Source organism: Rhineura floridana, chromosome 2 (genome assembly GCF_030035675.1).
Source record: "Rhineura floridana isolate rRhiFlo1 chromosome 2, rRhiFlo1.hap2, whole genome shotgun sequence".
NCBI classification, from domain to species: domain Eukaryota; kingdom Metazoa; phylum Chordata; class Lepidosauria; order Squamata; family Rhineuridae; genus Rhineura; species Rhineura floridana.
Window position 1 is genome coordinate 234,078,758 of NC_084481.1, and position 23,586 is coordinate 234,102,343.

General features: G+C 47.2%; 1 protein-coding gene across 12 annotated transcripts in view; it reads left to right on the forward strand.

Moving 5' to 3' along the window:
• Positions 1 to 23,586, forward strand: part of NIN (ninein) — a 131,231-nt gene that overhangs the window by 92,671 nt on the left and 14,974 nt on the right. For 11 of the 12 annotated variants that reach the window (XM_061612555.1, XM_061612560.1, XM_061612559.1 and 8 more), the window contains 11 exons: positions 392 to 2,446; positions 3,754 to 3,879; positions 4,397 to 4,466; positions 6,269 to 6,484; positions 7,170 to 7,283; positions 9,968 to 10,090; positions 10,838 to 10,951; positions 12,562 to 12,708; positions 13,657 to 13,836; positions 15,705 to 15,854; positions 17,074 to 17,166. In XM_061612555.1, the coding sequence (XP_061468539.1) occupies positions 392 to 2,446; positions 3,754 to 3,879; positions 4,397 to 4,466; positions 6,269 to 6,484; positions 7,170 to 7,283; positions 9,968 to 10,090; positions 10,838 to 10,951; positions 12,562 to 12,708; positions 13,657 to 13,836; positions 15,705 to 15,854; positions 17,074 to 17,166 (3,388 nt within the window). Of the gene's footprint in view, positions 1 to 391; positions 2,447 to 3,753; positions 3,880 to 4,396; positions 4,467 to 6,268; positions 6,485 to 7,169; positions 7,284 to 9,967; positions 10,091 to 10,837; positions 10,952 to 12,561; positions 12,709 to 13,656; positions 13,837 to 15,704; positions 15,855 to 17,073; positions 17,167 to 17,273; positions 18,910 to 23,586 lie in introns of those variants that run through there. The other variant, XM_061612567.1, reaches the window with a different exon arrangement.

The window sequence follows — 23,586 nt, forward strand, 5'->3', positions numbered from 1 at the left end:
AACCAACATTGGGGTGGTAGGGAAGAGGATTAAAAATGAAGAACCAAGGCAAAATTATAATAATAATGATTATTATTATTATTATTATTATTATTATCATTATCATTATCATTATCATTCTATTTATACCCCTTCCTTCCTTCCAGCAGGAGCCCAGGACGGCAGACAAAAACACTAAAAACACTTTAAAATATCATAAAAAGACCTTAAAATACATTAAAACAAAACAATGTTAAAAATGTAAAAACAAATGTGGGCCTGATTTGCAAGCTAGGGCTAAAGCGAGGCCTTGGTTCGAAAAAGACTGAGGACTAGCATATTAAGTGTTCTTCAAGCCTCTGTTCCTCTGTTAGTAGAGATTTCAGTAATGTGTTGTGTTGACCACATTTAGGACAAAAATGGAAAATGAATTTAATGGAAGAATGTCTCGGACAGAGGAGCAATTTGCCATCGACCGACAGGCACTTGTGAGCAAGTACGGAGGCGCAATAAAAGGCCTTGAGGAACACTACCAGCGAGAGTTGCGCAAGGCCTCTGAGCTGCAACGTGAAGTCAAATCCCAGTGGGAGTTTGAAAAGGATGAAATTGTCCAGGAAGGTGCTGAGGCCCAGGAAAGGTGGAAAGAAATGCTGGAGAAAGCAAAGGCTACTTCTTCAGCACTTGCCCAAGAGAAGGAGCTCCTGGAGAAACAGTTCAAGGAGTATGTGAACTCGCTGGTGTTGGAGAAAGAGCAGCTTCAGAAAGAGCTACAGGATGCAAAGAAGCGAGAGGGTGAGCTCCGTGAGAGACTCCTGCAAATGCGAGGCATCCACGAGGAGGAACTCAAGGGAAGAGAAGACGTGTCTCCCGTTGAGGAAGATCAGGAGCTGCTTCACCAAAAGCTTGGAAGCCTGGAGGCCAAATTTGCCCGTGAGAAGGAAGAACTGGCTTCCAGGCTTGTCACTCTGGAGCGCTTAAAGCAAGAGGCGCTCAGCAGAGCAGCTGAGGAAAACAAAGAGTTGAGGGCCAAAGTCTTGATGCTTGAGGACAAAACTGAAGAACTCCAGCAGGAATTGCAGTGTCTGTCCAAACTGCAAAGAAATTTAATTTTTTTGAGCAAAGAAGCAGCACGAGGGGGTGATTCTCCAGAGCTGGTGGAGTCCCAGGAGCCAAGCGAAGTGATGGACATTTTTTCATACCAGGAAGCTGTCCAAGAGCCACCAAGAGAAGGTGACGTGGCAACTGTCCCCGTGGATAGTAAGTTACTGAAAAGGCCAGAGAGAAAGCCAACTCGGTCTCCTAGTTTTATCGCACTGGTTCCAGAATTGTTTGTGGACACTCAGCTGCTGAATATGACAGATGAAGGCAACGTTCAAGCAAAAAGAGAAGGTGGAATTAAAGAGTCAGAGAACCTAGCAGTGGAAATTGAAGGGACAATATTTGAAGCAACCATGGAGACCTCTCTCGCCTTGGAGAAGGCCTATGAAGAAGTTTGGGCAGAAAACGAAACCCTCAGGCTTCAACAAAGCCGGCTTCAAGAGAGGATCAGCCTCCTGGAGGCTGAATGTGACCAAGCAACTCTTGATCGTCAAGACATGGCTTCCCAGGTTGAGAAGGACCTGGAGGAAATCCTTAAAACCATCCCCCAGCCTAATGCCTTGCCCTGTGGAAGTGAGGAGAGTGAAGAACGATCCCACCGGGGAAAAGTTGATAATGCAAAACCACCTCCAGATTGTGCAACAGGGAACAAGGCGACTTCTGATGGAACTCCAGAGGCTGAATTAAATGCTGAGAAGATGGCTGACTGTCCTCTGCAGCTTGAGATGGACCACAGAGGAGCAAGTAGGGCCGAGAAGAGAGAACTAGAAAACTTGGCGGCAGAGCCTTGGGGCGCAAACACTGAGAAAGACATGAGCTCCAGGGCACAGTGCACAGTTCTGCCCCTGCCAGAAGAACTCAAGGTGGGAAACCAGGCCCTGAAAGCTGAGATGATCAGGTTGTTTGAACAGAACACTAAACTGGAAGGGTGCCTGCCGAGACTTTTGTTAAGTTTGCAGAGCAGATTGGAAGAGAGCGACAGAGAAAGCCTCACTCTAACGGAGGAAAAACTGCAACTGCTGGAGAGAGTAAAGGAACTGGAAGAGGTCCGTGACCAGTTTGCCATGGCAAATGCCGAGCTGCAGAGCTCCAAGCTGGCTTTGCAAAGCAGGCTCGGCAAAATGGAAGTGTTTGTGGCGAATCTGAAAGCCCCGAAAGGGGCGAGGCACGGCCGTAGTGAGAACGGAGCCAAGGACGCAGAAGTGGAGGCAAGGGGCCTTCACGAGCTCAACCGGAAACTCAAGGACAAGGTAGCAGCGCTGCTGAAGCAGAAGGGCAGCCACGCTCAGGAGAATGATGGCCTGAATGTCGCCCTCCATGCCTTGCGGAGCACCTGCAGCAAGCAGCAGCGGGAGCTAGAGCTCATGAGGTAACGGGGGATCCTGCCACAGCCTAAACTCTGCCGCTTTGCTCTGCTTTCTGAAACTAACCACCTCATAACCGCTCCACCTCACTCTCTTGGGCTTCTTGTATTAACAAGTAGATTAACCTTGGCTAGAAGAACCTAGGGCCTACTGGAATTCTGACAGAAACCGCTCACTTCTGAGGTGGCTTTGGAAAGCGTGTGTTCTTTATGGGCTGGACTGCATGTCTCAAATGGTAAACCTGGGGGGTGGCTTGCTTCGTTTTTCCTATCGGTGGCTGTACAAATGTCCCTGAGGTAAACATTTCTGACTCCTGCTTGGTCTGATGCTGCTATATTGTACCTCTAAAACACTGTGCCTCTTTCATGCTGCCTTCCGTTGGCTCTGTATGTTTTAATTCCGGTTGGTAGAAGAACAGCTGTGTGTGTCTTACTTTATCCAGCAAAATCTCTCAAGCTTCTAAATATCAGTTACACTTAACAGGTGAGGGGAATGATCAGCTGAAGAATGGATCGGTTTGGTTTTTTGTTTCTTTTCTGGAGAAAGCCTTACTGAGTGTTCCACAGTAAGTTAGAGAGAGAGAGGCAAAGAAGCCTCACTGGAAAAGATACCTTGTCCTCCCTTACTGATCTTCTCCTGCAATCTGCAGCCTCAAGAGTGTTGGATGTATTCCGGGGCAGTTAGTCCAGATAAGGCTAGGGGATGGAGAACCCATCCAAGGGCTACATCCCCTTGCGGGCAACCTGGTGGCAAGACACTGGTGGGCAAGGCCAGAGGCAAAAATGGGTGTGGCCACAGATGTGGCTCTTTGTAAGGTGGGCTATATTCCAGCCACACAGGAGTCAGAGGTTTCTACACACACAAGCATATACCACATCTCTCCATCCCAGCAAGCAAAAGGCATTGTCTCAGTTCAAGGACAAAAGCACTTGAGGAGGATATGACGCAGGGCTACTGAGGGATGCAGGTCCCCATTGCCAGAGAGAAAGGCCTGGAGGGCCACATTTGGCCTCTGGGCCTAAGATAGGACAGTGGAGAGGCCGAATAGGCCTGGCCCAGCATCCCTCATGATTGGCATGCGTTTCTTACAATGTGCCCCAGAAGTCTCTTCAGCTCACAAGTTTTCCATGGAAGGCCCTCATTTTCCTTGTTAGACAAGTCAATGTGTGAAGGCTTCCCTCAAGACAGGTTGTTTGAAAAACGCTGGGCCTATGTCATATAAACCATGTACCCTCTGGCACACACATCCAGGCTGGAGGAATGCACAGGCACGTCAGGATCTCAGAGCACCTCTGCCTTTTTTGCACCACAGATGTGAGGCTGATCATCTCAGAGAAGAAAATGCTGTTTTAAGGAACAAGATCGCCTTGTTGAATGAGGAAGGGAGCATTTCCAACCTGCGCTTGAGGGAGCTTAACGGATCTCAAGAAGAACTGTGGTAAGTTTCTCTCTAAACCAAGGATGGGGTACCCCTGTCAGAAAGACCGTGCACCGCCCTCAGCCTAACTTTATGTGGGTGGCAAGGGGGGGGGGAAGGGTGGTGGAGAACGGGAATGGGGGGGGAACCTGGTGCCCACACACTTTTGGCTGTGTCCCCAAAATACCACTTGTCTGGCTGTGCCCACTGCTGGCATCCAGTCACAACTGATTACCTCAGAAGGGATGCACAACAGAAACCGTGGCGGGGGGGGAGGGGAATTGGACTCTGAACCTGAACAAACAATGCTGATTCTTTGTCTTTGGGCATGGACAGATGTTTTGATGGGTTCTACGTGTTGTCAAAAAATGCCTGTCACGGTCACATTAATCAGGATTTGCTTTAGCTATTGTGAGATGCTCCACTGATTTTGGTGATATTCACACTCTCTCCGGTGCACACTCATGCTCTCTTAAAGTAAATGAAGGCAATGCTGAATATCAAAGAGTAGCCATTTTGCTCACTGTTCATACTTTAGGCAAGAAATTGAGGTCGTACGGAAGGAGAAAGTGGCAGTGCAAAAAATGGCTGAAAACTTGAAGAAGCAGGTAAGCCTCTTTGCTTTCAGTTGACTCTTCCTTTGGTATCTTTACCAAAAGATACCTTGATCCAACACAGTCACTGGAGGCTCAGGTGCCTTCAGTGGCTAAGAGTTGTCATGTGCCTCCAAGTCGATTACGACTCATGGCGACCCTCTGAATCAGCGACCTTCAAGAGCATCTGTCATGGACCACCCTGTTCAGATCTTGTAAGTTCAGCTCTGCGGCTTCCTTTATGGAATAAAATCCATCTCTTGTTAGGTCTTTCTGTCTTTCTACTCCCTTCTAGGCTTGCCTAAATGTTTCAAGTCAGGCGGCTTTGTTGTTTATGATTTACTATTAAATTTATATCCCGTCCTTCCTCCCAAAGGGAGCCCAGGGTGGCAGACAATGACAAAACACTAAAACATTTTTTAAAAACATCTCAGAAACAATTGCAGTACAGATGCAGACTGGGATAAGGTATGTACCTAAAAGGCTTGTTGAAAGAGGAAGGTCATTCTGTTTTTGACGCCTGGTAAGATTAATAGTGAGAGCCAGTGTGTTGTAGTGGTTAAGGTGGTAGACTACGACCTGGGAGACCCGGGTTTGAATCCCCACACAGCCATGAAGCTCACTGGGTGACCTTGGGCCAGTCACTGCCTCTCAGCCTCAGAGGAAGGAAATGGTAAATCACCTCTGAATACCGCTTACCATGAAAACCCTATTCGTAGGGTGGCCATTAGTTGGGATCGACTTGAAGGCAGTCCATTTCCATTTTCAAGATTAATGGGCAGGGAGTTCCAGAGAGCAGGTGCCGCCGTGCTAAAGGGTGGATTCTTGTAGATTACGCATTCCTGCCACGTGGAAATTACCCAACATAACTTTCATATTACTTTTCATCATGTTTTGAGGTAGGAGGGAAAATATATAGTTGGATATATCTTATATAACCTTGTTGCCTCCCTGTAGAATTGGACAAAGTCTGCCAGCCTGAAGAGGAAACATCTATGAAAGTGGGGGAGGAGAGCAAGGGCGGTGACAACAGGGTGGGTGGAGTGACTTGGCCCCTACTTCCAGAGAGACGTTGAGGTTCAGTGAAAAAGGTTGCAGCCCATCTCCCTTATGCCCCAGGAGAACATAAGGAGGTGCCTTACACTGAGTCAGACCATACTGCTCCATCTAGCTCACTATTGTCTACACTGACTGGCAGCAGCTCTCCAGGGTTTCAGCCAGGGAGTCTGTCCTCACCCTACCTAGAGATACCAAGGATTGAACCTGGGACCGTCTGCAGGCCTAGCAGATGCCATAGCTCAGGGGTAGAGCATCTGCTGTTCTGCTTGCAAAAGGTGCCGGGTTCGAGCCTTCACATCTCCTGCTCTGAAACTCTGGAAAGCCACTGCCAGTCAGTGTGGAGCAGGGGTGGGACTACAGCTCCCATCATCCCTAATCTTGGCCATGCTGGCCGGGGCTGATGGGCGCTATAGTGCAATAACATATGAAGGGCCACAGGTTCCCCACACCTGGCGTAGACTGAACTAGGTGGACCAAAGGCCTGACTCAGCGAGAGGCAACTTCCTATGTTCCTATGTAAAATAAATGCAACAGAAGAAAGTCTGATAAGGGTTTGTTTATTTTTTATTGATTTTATTTATTTATTATTACGTTTATATCCCACCCTTCCAGCAGGAACTCAGGGTGGCAAACAAAAGCATTAAAAACACTCTAATGTTTGACCTTAGCCAAAGAAGATGGAGAAACTCTCTTTCCATTTGTGCCGCCTCAGGAAGAGTAACATTCTTTTTTTTGCTGGGCTCCTGTTCTCTAATCAGGCATCTGAACTGAAAGCCCGGAATCAGCAGCTGGAGTTGGAAAATGCTGAGCTTGAACGAAAAAACTCCCCCAACCAGGCAGATGCGCAAGATCTCAACCAGCGGTTGTTGAGGGTGCTTCGGCAGAGGGAAAAGGAGGTGGGGAAGTTTATGCCGGAAGAATGGAGGAGAGAAGGCTCTCGGCACAAGGAAGAACTGGAGAACTGCAAAATTCAGGTATTTGGGGAATTTACAGTGAAGATCTGCTGGAATTTAGGTTGAGCAACCAGGTGCTGGATTCCATCCTCACCTCTGCCAGAAACTCATGAGGTGCTCTTAGGCAAGCAACTGATCACTGTGCCACCCACATGGTGCAATATAGGCAAAATTATACTTACCTGCCTTATAGGGCTGTTGTTTGGATAATATATGTGAAGCGCTTAGTAATGCCATATGTAAATATTATCCTGTTTTGTCTTGTTAATCCTGGTGCTTGCTCAGGTAGGCAAGCCTCTTTCTGCATTCTCTAAGGAATGTCAGTAGCTGTTTTGGGAATTTTCCTGTTTAGATGCAGGTCAGAAGAATTACAACTTTTTGTAATGTTTTTAGTAAGAACAGTGGCACATGTCTGTCTTCCCTTTCTCCATTGCAAGAGGCATTGCATTGTGAGTTTATTTTAGCTGCTTTCATTTCACCACATTGTGGTCTATAGTTTTATTAACGATGATATATACCGATCCAACACACGGTGCAACTGCGCACCCCTCTGCTCACCCCCTGGACAGCTGCAAAACCTTTTTTCCAGCCATTCATGCTGTGAAAGAGCTTTCCCTCTGGTTTCTTCTTTAACTTGCCTTTGCATTGTGCTGATACGCCACCCTTGCTCTGACTTAACTTTTATTTTCTGTCCTTTTGCTCCCAGTCTTCAACGCTGGTCTCCTCCTTGGAGACGGAGCTGTCTCAGCTCAGGGCTCAAGCCCGTGCTCTGGAGGAAGAGAACCGCTTCCTCAAGGAGGAACTGGAAAAGGTAAAGCAGGTAAGGACAGTTGCTGTGGCCCATTCGCAAAATCTTTGCTTCAGGGAACTGTCATAAAGAGGCTTCTGTGCAGGGCACAGAAAGCTTCTGTTTAGCCCAGGAATGGGGAACCTTTTTCACCCAAAGAAGAGCAATGAATGTTCATGTGATATTGTACAATATTTTGTACAATAGGCTAGTTGGCACGCATGCACACACACACACACAATCCTGCATCCAGCAAAGCAAGAGACATTATTAGAGTTCAGGGATATTTTTCTCTCTAGGCAAAAACACTCAAGGAGGGTGCAATTCAGGGCCAGTGAAAAATGTGGCTGGAGAAGATAAGGTCTACGGAGTGTCCTGAGCAGCACTGACTGGTAGCTACATGTCAGTAGGGCAGTGGAATCTGTTCCAGGTTTTAGTCCAAGCTTTCAGCGTCTTGGACAGCTCCTTGAGAAGTTTGGACTAAAACCTGGAGCAGATTCCACTGGTCCTAAGGGCCACACAGAGAGGTGTCATGGCCCCGTCAGAGGACTCATCAGACGAGGATGACTCGGGAGTAACAGCAGCAGACCCAGAAGCAGCAGACCCAGAAGGAGAAACGGAGGAAACTCCTGAGAACCCAGCTCCTTCTCCCCCTCAGCTGCAGAGCACCCCAGACACAGCTGAAGCCCTTCAGCCAGACGCAGCCAGTGAACAGGATACTTCCCCCTCACCTGCAGAACGTAGACAGCAGAAGGTCAGGCAGAAGAGGGGCAGGCCTGTCCACTTAAGGCCAAAACGCTGATGGCTCACACCTGCTGACAAACCTGCTCCTTAAAAGTCAAACCTTGGCTTCAGCTTGTTGCTGACTACAACCTCAGGCGTGACCACTGTGTGTCTTCCTATCCCCTGAACCTTGACTTGGGCTGACCCCTTGGCAATTGAACCCGGACCTCTACTGACCTCGCTTCTGGACTTCTGGCTTGGCACGTAAGCTTTGAACGGCCTCTGCCCTTATCTTGCTTCCTCCTTGCTAGCCTGGCAGATTTATAGCCAAGCTGCCGGCTGAGGACTTACGGCCTGGCAATTACCAAGGAATCTCCAGCCCTGCCTGCACCCCCACCGACACTGCTGTCTCAGTGAAGGGCTGACAAGAGGCTTGGAGGACTGCATTTGCCCCTTGCCCCAGGCCTGAGGTTCCTCCCCTTAGCCACCATTGCATTGTAGACGTTGTGGGGAAGTTAAACACCTTTTCATGGTTTTCATGGCCCTAAGACCAGTATCCTCTTAGGCTGGTATTATTATTGTGGTGACACAGCTGCAGCTCAGAAAATCAAGGAAGGATTTATGTTTTTCCCCCACCTACGATTTTGGAGAGTGGCTGGGTAGGGGGGAGGTCCCCTCTGTCCTTCACCTCAGAAATCAGAGATTGCCCAAGTTTTGTAATTGGGTGGGGATACCAAAATATGCAAATGCCACATCAAGTGTGAAGGTTGAGGGGAGTTGAATTTGGCACCTGTTCGCTTTGATGATCCAGGATACGTAAGTGTAAAGGGAGAAGTCATAATTCCACTTTTGGGTTAATTAATCTGGGATTAGTTCAGGGGCAAGAAGGCTGCTCTTGAACTCTGCATTAGAACTCATTGGGCATGAGAGCCAATGTGTGGTGTTGTCATTAAGAGTGTTGGACTATGACCTGGGAGATGAGGGTTCAAATCCTCTCTTTACCTTGAAGCTCATTGGGTGACCTTGGGCCAGTCACTGCCTTTCAGCCTAGCCTACCTCACAGGGTTGTTGTAAGGATAAAATGGAGAGGAGAACCATGGATGCCACCTTGAGCTGCTTGGAGGAAAGGTGGGCTATAAATACTAATAAATAAAGACTAAATCCCTTGATGATATGCAGCTGTAACAAAAGGATGACTTGCACATGTGGCACCAACACTTTGGAATTCCCTCCCCTTAAATATTAGACAGGCGCCATCTCTGTTATCTTTTCGGCGCTTACTGAAAACCTTCCTCTTTCAACAAGCCTTTTAAGTAGAGACCTTATCCCAGTCTGCGTCTGTGTTGAAATTGCTTTTTAATCCATTTTTAAAGCTTTTTTTAAAAAAAAAATGTTGTTAAGTCTGTTTTGTTTTAATATATTTTAAAGTCTGTTTTTAAGATGTTTTAGAGTGTTTTTAGTATTTTTGTTTGTCGCCTTGAGCTCCCTCTGGGAGGAATGGCAGGATAGAAATTAAATAAATAAATATGTGGCTAAACCATTGCAAAAATGAAGCGCCCCTGCTAGCTTAGACTAAATGCCTACTCAGATCCTGTTTCTATAGTAGCCAAGTAATATATGTGGAAATGCATTAGGGTTAAGTGTGCATAAAAATGCATATATATTGAAGACAACATACAATAACGCATTTTTAGGCAAAATCATCTTGTAGAATGTGTATATTGGGCAAAAATGCATGCAAAAATGTGCATATTTGAGACATTTGCACTAAAATTCTGATGAACGTCCACGAGGACTTTAAAAAAAATCACAAGCTAACGTGTAGAACTGAATTCAAGATTGGAAAAATGAGAAAGTGGGAGAAATCAAGACTTGCCCATCCCTAGGGGCAATGCTGAATATGTAACGGGACAAAACAATGAAGCGATATCTATACAGCTGCCCCCGTGTTGCCTAAACAGTCACGCATGTTGAAACGTATCTGCCTTCCATAGGTGCCGAGGTGTCTGGACCGCTCTGACCTCCAGAACGAGATTTCCAGCGTCATCGCGAAAAACGAGAAGGTGCTGGCAGAGAAAGCAGCTCTCAGCGAAGAGCTGAACAGATGTGTAGAGAAGGTGAGGGTTGCAAACAATGCCACAGGTGCACACACACACCCTTTATCCCAGCTCACGCAACAAATATCTTACTAGTTAATAGCAACAGGCATTGAGCTCTCCTGATTCGCCCACCCACCTGCTTTGAGTGGCTATGGCTGGAAGGCCCAGGAAATAGGTTGCCAAAGGTGAAAAATGGCCTTTAAAGCACTGTGTCCTGTAGCCTGGGCAGTTTCACATTTTTCTGATATTTATGGGCTGGGAAGGAAAAAAAAGTAACCTGGAACCTAACAAGCAAAACCCTGGCTCCTTTCGTCGCTCAGTAAGAGTCCTGGACCTTAGGAGAAGAGCATACAGTATCTCAGTGGTGGAGCAGTTGCTTTGCATGCAGAAGGTCCCAGGTTCAATCCCTGGCATCTCCAGGCAGGGCTGGGAAAGATTCCTGTCTGAAACCCTGCAGTACTGAGCTTAGGCAGTACTGAGCTTAGGCAGTACTGAGCTAGATGAGCCACAGCATCGAGTCAGATGAAGACAGCCTCTCCTATGTACCTGATCAGAATTGCCTTCAGGAGAAAGGTCATAGTTCAGTGCTAGAGTCTCTGCTTTGCATGTAGAAGGTTCGATCCTGGCATCTCCAGGTAGGACAGGAGATGTCACTGCCTGAAACCCTGGACAGTTGCTGCCAGTCAGTGTGGATAATACAGAGCTAGATGAGCCATGGCATAAGACAGCTTCCAGTGGTTTCTATGTTCTCTCCTTCCATTGCAGGCAGCTAAAGTGGCCCTCTTGGAGAACCTTGTTGCCTCCTTGAAGCAGGAGAAGTCATCTCTGGAACACGAGAATCAGGCTCTGAAAACGCAGATTGCAGCATCTCAAGACAAGGTGAGTTGTTGGTGGCTTTCAGCTCTGTATGGAATTTCCATCCACCTATAAAAAAATGTAAATGTGCTGCCTTCAAGTCGATTCCGACTTATGGCGACCCTATGAATAGGGTTTTCATGAGGCTGAGAGGCAGTGACTGGCCCAAGGTCACCCAGTGAGTTCATGGCTATGTGGGGATTCGAACCCTGGTCTCCCAGGTCGTAGTCCAACATCTTAACCACTACACCACCTATACTGCAGCATAAAAGTCTTCAGAAGTGTGGAATGGTTGAGCTAGAATTTATCAGCAAATTTGATTCTGTGCAGTTGGGACTTAATAGTGAGCTTTGGGTTTCATGACCTCTTGGTCCCACAGTTTGCCAAAAGAAACCTCTTTGCTGTGTTTCAGTCTTGTGTGTTTATATATCTGGCTGGCAACTAAAGATAACACTTCATGCATCTGATGAAGTAGGCTGTAGTCTGTGAAAGCTTGTGCGGCAATAAAACTGTTTGTTCTTCCGGTGGGTGCAAGACTCTTCTATCTCTCTCCCAATGAATTCCAGGCAGCATATTTGGCAGTTATTCCATTTTTCCAGTGCAGCTACCTTGTTGGGTAGGCCAGGCTGAAACAGTAATTTACCCAAAAGGATGTTCTGGTGAGCTTCACAGCTGAGTAGAGACGTGAATGCAGGTCTCCTTAGTTCACACGTTTGCTATTGTCCATCTTCTGATCAGCAGCACATCTGAATGTCACTCCTCCTTCCCAAAAAGAGGACTAAGATATAAAACTGCTGTGTTTTCTTCAGTTACTCAAAGGCATCATTGGAACGAGCATCTGGACCCTAGAATAGAAGATCTGATGGTCTCAATCTTGTTTTGCCTTCCCAGCAATGCTGTCCTGTAGATAAACATCTCGAGGGCAAAGCTCCTCTCTGACCCACTTTCTGTTGCAACCGTTTAGCCTTATACTACCTTGAGGAGTAAAGTGCTTCACTCCTGGACTGTTCAAATAACCTTTTCAGATGGGAATAGACTGTGGCTGTCGCTGTCAGCTTTGCCTCTCTGCAGAGGGCAGGAGGCATTCCTTGTTCCCTTGGCATTCCATAATGGAGAATTGGAGAGTCCTGTTTTCCTAAAAAGTTGTCCTTGTAGCATCTGTCAGATTTCTCACTTTGAAATGTGCTTTGGGCCGCTGAATCCCATGTGGGCACATGGCTCCCAATCAGTGGAGGCTCCCAATCCACTAGGGCAAATGGTGGCAGCGCTGCACCAACCTCAGTCTGCCTTCAGCCAGCCTCTGTCTGCCTGTCTACAACCAGCCCAGGCGGTGGCACTGCCTGTAGGCTTGCACCTCCTCAGTCTCAGTGTTGCCCCTGCAGAATTAAGCAGAAGAGTTGGACAAAACTTGAATTAGTCACCCCTGGCTGTCATTGGCTCTGGCCTCACCTGTGGTTGGCCTCCCTGCCTTCCACCATGCCAGTCCCAATGGGCACCAGTGCTCCAGATGCAACAAGGACATCAGCACATGGAGGCTGCATCCCATCCCTTCTGCATTTCTCCCTCGCTGGTTTGGAGATCTGTTAAGTGCCCCTGTTGGCATTAGAGTGATCTTTCCTCTCTGGCTTTTCTAGATTCGGAATTTTGACGATGCTGTACAGAATGTCAACCTTCAGATGTCCAGGCTCAAGTCGGACCTCAGGGTGTCGCAGCAGGAGACAGAAACGCTGAAGCAGGAAGTGATGTTGTTGCACAAGCAACTGCAGACAGCCAATGATAAGGTAGCCCTTGAACCAGTTTCTTTCCACAAAACCTCATGGCAAGCACTGGGAGAGGGGAGATTCTGTTTTTAGCAAGATGCTTCTTAAATTCTTCTTTTGCATGCCTTATTGTCAGCCTGTCTTTGTGCTGCCAGAGTTCATGGTATTTCAGTTGTGGCTAGTGGCTCCGTGTCAGTAGGGCAGTGGAATCTACACCGGGTTTTAGTCCGAACTTTCAAGGAGCTGTCCAAGGTTCTGAAGCTCCTTGAAAGTTCAGACTAAAGCCCGGCGTGGATTTCACTGCCCCACTGACATGGAGCCACCAGCCCCCCCCCCTGGTATTTTCTCTTTCTTTCTCCCTTTCTCTTGGTCCTCATTCGATCAAGACTTCTGACCCAATCCATGTAGCGATGGCCTCCAGCCTGGGAGGTTTTAAAAGAGGATTAGACAGATTCATGGAGAATAAGACTATCCCTGTTGGAGGCATTTTTCTTCTGGATACCAGTGCTGGGAAGTGCAAGAGGGAAGAGCTGCTGTTGCACTCAGGTCCTGCCTGTGGGCTTCCCAGAAGGGGCATCTGATCGGCCACTGTGAGAACAGGATGCTGGACTAGGATGGCTCTTCTTCTGTTTTAAAAAGGAGCTCTCCTGTCATTCCACTTTCTTGACCTTGCTTGCTAACCACGCTGGCAGAAACATGGCAAAAACGAATATACACTCTCAGTGGCAATTTCACTCCTCATTTGCAGAGTGTCTTGATGAGCTCAGCTTTGTTCTCTCTCCCCAACAACCCAATGGTGTAACTCCCTGGCATTCCCATTTTATAGATGGGCCACTGAGGATGAAAGAGGGCGACTTGCCCATGGCCACAGCAATGAGCCAATGGCAGAGCCCAGGCCCTCCTCCCAGCCCCCACTGCCTAGCTGCGTGCCGCAGAGGCCCTGACCCGCCGTGTGTTCTCTGTCCTCAGAATCGGGTTCTTGAAGCCGCCGTGCATTCCACCGGACTGCAGAGCCAACAGAAGAAGCTCTGCTGGGATGAGCTGGGCCACTTGGCCAAGCAAGAACAGCAGCTCTTGAGGCAGGACAACGAGAGGCTCCAGAGGGAGGTCCAGAGCACCAAGGCAGATCTGGCTCATTCCAGGGAGAAGGTAAGCTGGGATCCCGTTCACATTTGTACTGATGTGTACATAGCCCACCTTGTTGCAAAACCTTGGAACGGGTCTTAGCTCTCATCTGTCCTCGAAACTCGCCGGTATGTTGAATCAATGCTGTTGCCCTTTTACACTCATATCGGGCCTGAGGTCTAAGCTTGCGTCAGGCTGCCACACAGCCTGCTGGGACTGATGCACGGTGTTGGGCCAAGGGGGGAGGTGTGGTTGTGAGTGGGCCTGGAGGTCAGATCCCGGATCAGCCAAAGGGGGCAGAAGGCCCCAGAGGCAGGCTGGGGGTCTAATACCAGACTGGAGAGACAAGGCAAAGAAAGAGAGTCTGTACTGCAAGTTGTTCAAACTGCCAGACCGCCTGGCAGGAAGGGTGTCGTAGACCTTGCTGCTTCTCGATTGGGCTGCAACATCAGCTGACCCCCTTTCATTGTATGGGACCAACCAGCAGGCCAGTACTGGAGCTTAGAGGGCAGCCTAGCCATATGGAGCCAGGTCTGTCTGGCTAATCTAGCAGCGGAGAGCCATTTTCAGACTGTCATTCCCTTGTGGGCCCACCTTTCAGGGCAGGATCGCAGGCAAAAGGGAGCAAAGCATCAAATGTGAATTTTGCCTTTTGCGCAATAGATCAGTTTCAATATATGTTCGTACACCCCTCTCTGTCCTCCACCTGAGCAAATAAGAGACGTGATCAGAGTTCAAGCACAAAATCCCAGCCGAACAAAAAAACTCCAGGAGGGATCAGGGCAGGGCTGAGGAGGGGTGTGGCCCAGGGACAGTCCTGAGGGTCAGGAAGAGAGGCCCAGGGGGCCACATTTGGCCTTCAGACCTGAGGTTCTCCATCCCCGGGCTAATCAAAATCTGAGGACACGGATTGCACAGGAGGTCAGCACCTCGCAAAATGGTGGAGATTGTGGCAGTGGCACATCGAACCCAATGAGTTTGGATTTAAAACCAAGACTCCCAAGGATGCTTGAGACCAGAGCCCTCTGAACAGAGCTGGGCCACAGATACAAGCCAGGTTGTGTTTCTTTCTCGTTATGTGGGGCTTCATTTGCAGCATCAAGAAGACCGCAGGGCTTGGTCATCTTGTGGGGAGATGTCATTGTCAAAAATTATTTGTGTGCATTTTGCTTGCCCAAAAAGGAATGTGTGAAATTCATCAAAAGAAAGCAGTCACGCTCTTGCACGGTCATCTCTCATTGGCTGCAGTGTCGACCCAGTGAATGTATGCTTGTTTTAACACTTACTAATCACCCCCCTCCCTTTTACACAAACTTGCAGGCTGATGGGCAGAACCAATTTAAAACCATGTGAAAAGATTAATGTAAATGTACTGCCTTCAAGTCGATTCCGACTTATGGGTGACCCTATGAATAAGGTTTTCATGGTAAGCCGTATTCAGAGGGGGTTTACAATTGCCTTCCTCTGAGGCTGAGAGGCAGTGACTGGCCCAAGGTCACCCAATGAGCTTCATGGCTATGTAGGGATTCGAAGCCTGGTCTCCCAGGTCGTAGTCCGACACTCTAACCACTACACCACACTGGCTCTCGTGAAAAGATTACCAGGAAGAAAAATGAACAAGTGACTTGAATATGTGAAACAGCCATTGCAAACCCTGCAGACGAAGCCTTCCGTCTTCATGTAGCTCTTTTCAGCAGAGGCTATTCACACAATCAGCTGCCTGCTATCTAGTGACACACACGTACGTGTGAATGCGTCTCTGAAAGCTGGCTTGTGAAGACTGGGTGAAGTGGCAACCAGACCAGCCTCCAGTCCTTTCCTGATTTGGGTGTGTTTGAGTTTTCTTAACATCCTTATAAACAAAATATTATTTGGCCTCTTGCTCTTGCCAGATACGGCAGCTCGAATCCACCATCCTGTCCCTGAAGCACGTAAAACACCAAAGCCAGTCAGGGATTGTGAAAGCCATTGAGCAGGAGAAGCTGAATCTGAAGAGGGAATGTGAGCGGCTGCAGAAAGAACTGGCTTCAGCCAACCGAAAGGTAAGTTCTGGGCAGGAGGGTAAACAGGCCTTTACATCACGGCCAAGGAATCCTCAGTTAATCCAGAATTTGAACACATTGTCTTGGTTTAATTCAATGGTTCAAAAATCTAAGCAGTTTTGACTCTGCTACTTATGTTGACACATACCTGTGTTAGGCATTTGTGCCATGTGGGTGACATTAAAAAAAACCCCACTAAGCAGGCGCACATATGCCCTTCCAAAAACCTGTGTGTCTCCCTTCCAGTTTCCAATAATTTTTTTGGCTGGTCACCTGGAGCCAATCCTTACTCACCACAGGCAACCAGAGAACCTGCTGTTTACCAGTTTATAGGCAAATACATAGATAAGGCTATTAATCAAGATAGCTAGATAGAACCTCCATGTTCAAGAGCAGTACACCTCTGAATATCAGTTCCTCTGTTGGGGAGGTGGTAGGTAACAATGGGAGAACGCTATTGTCTTCATGGCCTGCTTCTGGGCTTTCCAGAGATCAGCCAGTGTTGGAATAAGAGTGTAATATGCCATTATATGTTGTATGTTTGTTAGATCATGAAGGTTTTGGGCTGAAGGCCCCCAGTGCATATTTAAGGGATTAAAATTCATAATAAAATGCTGGACTAGAGAAACCCTTGGTCTTTTTATGTTCTCAGTTCATGTCTTCGTCCCCTTGGCCATATTTTGGAGGGAGCACATTCTTTGGCTTCAGCCCTTACATGTGGAATACCTCGCCCCCTCCCTCTATCAGATCCATACAGAGGATTCCTTATGAAGCAAGACCCAGATAAGTTGCTCCAGGAAACTCTCTGCTGGAACTCACTGGCTCTTTTTGGGAGCTGTTTGATGCAGGCGAGAAGCCAATGTGGCGTAGTGATTAGAGTGTTGGACTACGACCTGGGAGGCCAGGGTTCGAATCCCCACACAGCCATGAAGCTCACTGGGTGACCTTGGGCCAGTCACTGCCTCTCAGCCTCAGAGGAAGGCAATGGTAAAAACACCTCTGGATACCGCTTACCATGAAAACCTTCTTCATAGGATCGCCATAAGTCAGGATTGTCTTGAAGGCAGGCCATTTCCATTTTGATGCAGGCTAGAATTTGCCTGCAAGCATTTCTGCAGTTTAGATTAGCAAAGCTGAAACTAGCAAAACAAATGAAAGAATCCCACACTGGGGAGTTTTTGTTTTTCTTTCCTAAAATGAGATTTAAACTCCTTGACAGATCAGCCAGATGAATTCCCTTGAGCATGAGCTGGAAACCATCAATTTGGAAAATGAAGGCTTACGGAAGAAACAGGTCAAACTGGACGCACAGGTGATGGGGGTCTGTTTCAGGAGATGATGATGGGATTTTTGTTGTAGAAAAGAAATAAACTGGCAATAGTTTTGCTTTACCAAGTGAGGATTTCTCTGTGTTTGCAGATCTAACATAGTTCTGGGCTTTGTGAGGTGGCATTCATGAGATGAAACTATCCCCACAACAAAATATACCTGGAAGAGGCCGTTAGCCTGGTTTGCAAGAGAGAGATTGCACCCCATCTTCATCTAGGCAAAACTAGGGAGGACAGGTCTGTCGACAGCCATTAGCTGTGATAAATAACTAAGTGGAACTTCCATGTAGGAGGAGAAGGAAGTTCCGTGCAAGGCACCCCTGGAAGCACCCCTGGAGTCCCCAGAGGGGCAGTGGGGTTGCCCTCTGTCGCTTTGTCGGAGCAGCTGGGCACCCAAGAAAATCAGGACATTCCCCTCCCAACAACAAACATATGAAACTATAGACCTGGTTGCAAATGCAATTCAGCTGGCTTTGAGGAGACTGGAATTTAACACAGAAAATGCAGTTACTTGTACCACGGATAAAGCCACCATTAAGAGCTGTCATGTGTATTGTTATTTAATTTTTGCAGATTGTATTTTGTATTGTTTTGTTGATGCATTTTTATATTGTATTTTATATTTGTGTTTTTTGTAAGCCACCTTGAGGGCCTTTGGCCAAAAGGCAGGGTGTAAATAAACTACTACTACTAATAATAATAAATGTACAAAGGCAGCATACCGGATTTTGCAGCCAAGCAACGAACAAAGACCAGGAAGGGAAGGGGACTTTAGAGGAAGAAGAATCAAAACACTTTTTGATTTATATACCAACACCCAGTAAAACAAAGGGATCTTATTAACACGTGGGTGAGAACTTCTCTGTGGACTTGGCTGATACGGAAGTCAATGAACGTATGAAAAATAGCTGCCTTACGCTGATGGATCATTGGTCCATCTAGCTCAATATTGTCTACTCTTTTCTCAGCCCAAGGGCCACATTCCTGTCTTGCCAACCTTCTGGGGGTCACATACCAGTGGTGGGTGGAGCCAGAGGTTAAAGTGGGTGGAGCAACAAGTGTAAATTTTTACCTTTGTGCAGTAGGCTAGCTTCTACACACACATTCACGCACTCCTCTCTAGGCAATCGAGAAGCATGATCAGAGTTCAATGACAAATTCAAGCCAGGCAAAAACACTCAGGGAAGGGTGCAAAGCAGGGCCTAGGGATTGTGTCCCAAGGGCCAGATAGGTCTGGTGAGCCACATTTGGCCCCTGGGCCTGAGGTTGCCCACCCCTGGTGTTCTCTGCGTGGCAGCAGGTCCCCAGCATCTCGGGCAGAGAGTGGTCTTTCCTGGATATGTTACCCAAGATCCTTTCAACTAAAGATGCCATGGGAAGAATCTGGAATCTTCTACCTGCAAAACGCGTGCTGTCCTGTGATGCTATAGCTCTTTCTCTAGAGGGGATCATAAAGCAATCTTCTATGACACAGCATTGACAGCAGGAGTGGGGAACGATTTGGCCAGTGGGCCAAATCCTTTTCTCCCCTACCCCCAACAGGCCAAATTTGATAGATCAGTGGGGCCACCCGCCTGTCAATTATCTGATGTCACAGTGATGCCAGGTGCAGTGGTGCTTTGAAGCCCCAACAATCAGTAGATCGTTGGGACTTCAAAGCAAAGAGCCCTGCACTGTGCTTTGAAGGCCCACTGACCGATCAAGAGGCAAGCAATTCTACCTGTATCCTGTGTTTTAAAAAATAAATCAAAATTCTGCATCTAGTAGTGGCAAGTTTTGCAATTCCTAGTATAAACTATGCAAATGAAGCATATTTTGCATCATATATTCTCATTCTGTAAGTCATTATGGGAGAGGAACAAAACTTATACAAAGCTTTGAAGGCCCACCTCTCCCCTGGATTACTGGACATTCTGTTGAGCCCTGACTCTTGCTTCTGAAATTTTACCAGATCACACTTTCAGCCATAATGTTTGCAGTCATGAGGTCTAGAAACCTTAAAAAAATATGCTGATTGTTATCAGAGGCTGATTGCAGCTGGGACCTGTCAGAGGCTTGACACAGCTGAACCTTATCTCTCTGCAGAGCCTCATAGCTGTGTGGAAGGCCCTTTCTCTCCTCAGCATATTATTAAGAGGGAGAAAGGTTGGTGAAGAGGCAGCAGCCTCAGGAGCAGCATAGATCTGGAAGGAAGCAATACTGAGAAAGCGAACCCTTTGTGTGGGGGACACAGCAAGAATCAACAAGAAACTGTTTCTGGGGCCACATCCACACTGTACGTTTAATACACCATTATACCACTCTAAACAGTCACGGCTTCCCCCAAAGAATCCTGGTAAGTGTAACTTGTTACAGGTGCTGAGAATTGTTTGGAGAGAACCCTTCTCCTCTCACAGACCTCCAATTTCCAGAGTGGTTTAATCCCCCTTCTCAGATAACTCTGGGAATTGTAGCTCTGTGAGGGGAATAGGGGTCTCCTAACAACTCTTGGCACCCTTCACAAACTACAGTTCCCAGGATTCTTTGGGGGAAAGCCATGATTGTTTAAAGGGGTATGGAACTGCTTTAAAGGTATAGCACAGATACGGCCCGGGTTAAAATCCAGTGACAAGCCCGCAAAAGAAAAGGGAGGGAGAAGAACCTTCACCCAGTCACCCCAGTGGTGAGAAAAGTCTCAGTCCTCTTCTAGGAGCCTGAAGGAAATGCAACATTTTGGGGATCTGGGAGCACTCGTAGATTGGCTGCCCTCATCTGGGAGAGACTGCAGAAACAGGACAGTACAATATTTTCAGGAAGCTAAATTCTGAACACAGCACTAAATGTGCAGGATTCAGCTTGCACCAGGGTGGGGAACACCTGTGGCCCTCCAGATGTTGTCGGGCTACCATGGCCATCAGCCCCAGCCAGCATTGCCAATGGGAGTCGAAGTCCGGCATAACAGAAGAGCGTAAGAAGAGCGTGCTGGGTCAGGCCAGTGCAGGGCTTATTTCACATGCAGCTAGACACATTTTGTGCCGTGTCAAAAAAACGAAACAAGTGCAGTATGAAATAAACTTTTGTGCAGTTGAGCATGTGGGATTTAATAAGGAGCTAGGTCGTTTCTAAAAAAAGAAATAGATGAGAAAAGAAAGAAACAGAGAATGAAGATGAATCCTGGTTCCATTCAAATCTTCATAAACTTATACTACTAAGTGCTTTTTTGGTAAAACAAATGAGGTGCCGGTACTCATATATTGATAAAAGTACTGTGGGTGCCAACACAAAGTGGCTGGTGACCTGGGCAACAACAAAAAAAGAGGTGCCAGTACTCCATACTGGTGAGTACTATCAAAACACAAAAAACGCTGCTGATAGTATATGATTAGTTTGGGAACTGGCAGTATGCTGGCTCCTTGTATCGTAGGGGGAAAAAATCCACCCTGGCCCAGTGGCCCATCTAGTCCAGCATCCTGTTCTCACAGTGGCCAACCAGATGCCTCTTCTGGGAAGCCCAAAAGCAGGACCCGAGAGCAGACCACCTTTCCCCCTCCTGGGGTTTCCAGCAGCTGGAGGTAGAGCAATTCTGCCATAGCCTTATCCTCCATGTAAGCATGATCTCTGCCCAAAATGTTATTCTGTTGTGGGCAATGTAGTTTATCCCTTTGTGTCTCTGTTCTCCAGCCCCCAGGCCTCACTGGGGGCCGGCTCCTTTGATTTCTGTGAAATATTCCTTCTCCTTTCATTACGTCTGAGAGCCTGTGGGGTGTTAGAGTGTTGGACTATGACCTGGGAGACCAGGGTTCGAATCCCCACACAGCCATGAAGCTCACTGGGTGACCTTGGGCCAGTCACTGCCTCTCAGCCTCAGAGGAAGGCAATGGTAAATCACCTCTGAATGCCGCTTACCATGAAAACCCTATTCAGAGGGTTGCCATAAGTTACAATCGACTTGAAGGCAGTCCATTCGTTACGTCTTTTTGTTTTCTGTGCAAACTTTTTCTTGCCCTTTTCTTCCCCCTGACTCCCTTAACTTCTCTCTCTCACACACGTCTTCTTTTCCCCTCTCCTTGCTAACCCGCTGTGCCTAGACTTTGGTGGCTGGAACTAGCAGAGACGGCTGCAGTGTCCTGCCTGACCTAGCGTGTGAAGGTAGAACAAACCTGTTCCCCATAATCCCACTGCATGGAGAGAGAAGGAATCTCATTTGCGCCGTCTTCATCTCCCACCTGCCTCCTTTCATTTGTTCCAGACTTAATACCAAAGTTGATCACCGCATCTCTTTTGAAGGAGCCCCTCTTCATTTTAATGGACCTATCAATAGGCAAAAAAGGGGGTGAGGGTTACCGACTGTCGCAGTTAATTCCTGTAGACTGAGACAGAAAGCGCTTAGCTTTTAAATTTAATCCTACAAGAATACTGAATAAGTTCTCTTAAGTCGAAACCAGATTTCAAGGGGGGGAAATGAAGAGTGGCTCTGAGATCCCATGTCCTGTTTTTCAGTTCTTGGAACGGCCATATGTCCTCTTGTGGCAGTTGGTGTTGTCCTTCTGTGGTTTCATTTTTGCATGCCTTTCATGGAATTAGCACGTTGACATTTGCATGGCTGGATTCACTACGGTCTCTGGAAAATGCAGTTCCCTGGGGCTGTATCCAGTGCTGCCTGTCTGCTGGCACAGCATATTGGAGTTTCCTCTTCCTCTCCTGTTCCCTCCAGCCCCCCTCAAGCCTCAAACTTATTGGGGGACCCTCTGGAACAGATTTTGGAGATGCCCTGTCTGGAGGAGGAAAGGAAACCACAGTCCTGTTGCACATGTGGCACTACGCGCGCAGAGCATTGGATACAACCTCAGAGGCTCCTTGGCTTCTGCGCAGCCAGTCACTGTAGTCGATGGGCGTGTGCTTTTGAATTTTTCTGTGACTGAGAAATGCTTTAATGATTTGTACTGTATTTTGATCTCAGTCTAAGTAGCTTGTGAAGTGCCCTTCAGGTTCCTCTGTTGCTGCTCACTCTGATGACTTGGATGACTTTTTTATTAAATGGTTGAGATGAATTCATGGGGGAGGCAGCTGCTAATGGCCACAGGAGCCAAAGGTGACACCTCCATCATTAGATCCAGTATGCCTCTTAACTTCCCAGATTGTGACAACTACAGCTGACATGTTGGTCAATTGACCAATAAGCAATTGTCAACTGACTGCCTATTATTTGCTCATTATTAAATATTCCATGGAGCCCTGATGTTGGTGGTGCTTGGACAAATGACCCTGCTGCCAACTTAGCACAACTGCCTGGATGGTGCAGTGGTCAGAGGGTGGAACTAGGACCTGGAAGACCAAGGTTCAAATCCTCACTCAAGCTCACTGGGTGACTTTGTGCCAATCAATCTGACTCTCAGCTTAGCCTGCCTCATAGGGTTGATGTGAGGATAAATTGAGAAGGGAGAGAAGCATGTTACACCACCTTCAGCTCCTTGGAAGAAAGGTGGGATAAAAATGCAGTTTGTTGTTAATAATAATAATAATCTTTTTATATAAAAATATTTATTTTTATAAAACAAATACTGTTACTTTGTGTTGTATTTTTGTCAGTGCTTCAAAAATACTTTACCATTATTTCATGTGATGGTTCAGTTAACCAAATCTTTTCTGACTGGTCAGATGCCCGACTTTACTGGGAACGAACAACCAGTAGGGTTGTTGTTGTGGGCCTGTGTTTAAGCATACAGGATTGTTGGAGACTGAACACAGGACTAAAAAAGCCTTTATTTATTTTCTAACATAATTAACATCCTGTACTGCAGAGAGGTAAGCGGCAGTAACGCAGCCGAAGCTTTGCTCACGGCTGGAGTTCGATTCCAACGGAAGGAGGAAGTCGAATCTCCGGTAAAAGGGGTCAAGGTCCACTTAGCTTTCCATCCATCCGTGGTCGGTAAAATGAGTACCCGGCATATGCTGGGGGGTAAAGAAAGGCCGGGGAAGGAACTGGCAATCCCACCCCATATATACGGTTTGCCTAGTAAATGTCGCAAGACGTCACCCTAAGAGTCAGAAACGACTAGCACTATAAGTGCGGGGACACCTTCACCTTTACCTTTTTACTTTCTAGAAAAGGGATGAGAAAGAAGTAAAGCAATAAAAGTGCAATAAAAGTAGAAAATAATAAAGTACGTGAACTAGCACAACAAACTGAAATGGCAACAGTCCATTCTGTTGAAAAGCGACAATCCCTGGTATCTCCAGGTAGGGCCGAGAGAAGCTTCTGGTCTGAGGACCTGGAGAGCTGCTGCCAGTCAGAGTAGACAACACTGAGCTAGGTGGACCAGTGGTCTGACTTGGTACAAGGCAGCTTCCGTATGTTCTTACACATTATTTGTTTTTTAAAAGGGTTAGACAAGTTCATGGAGAGTAAGTCTATTGAAAGATAT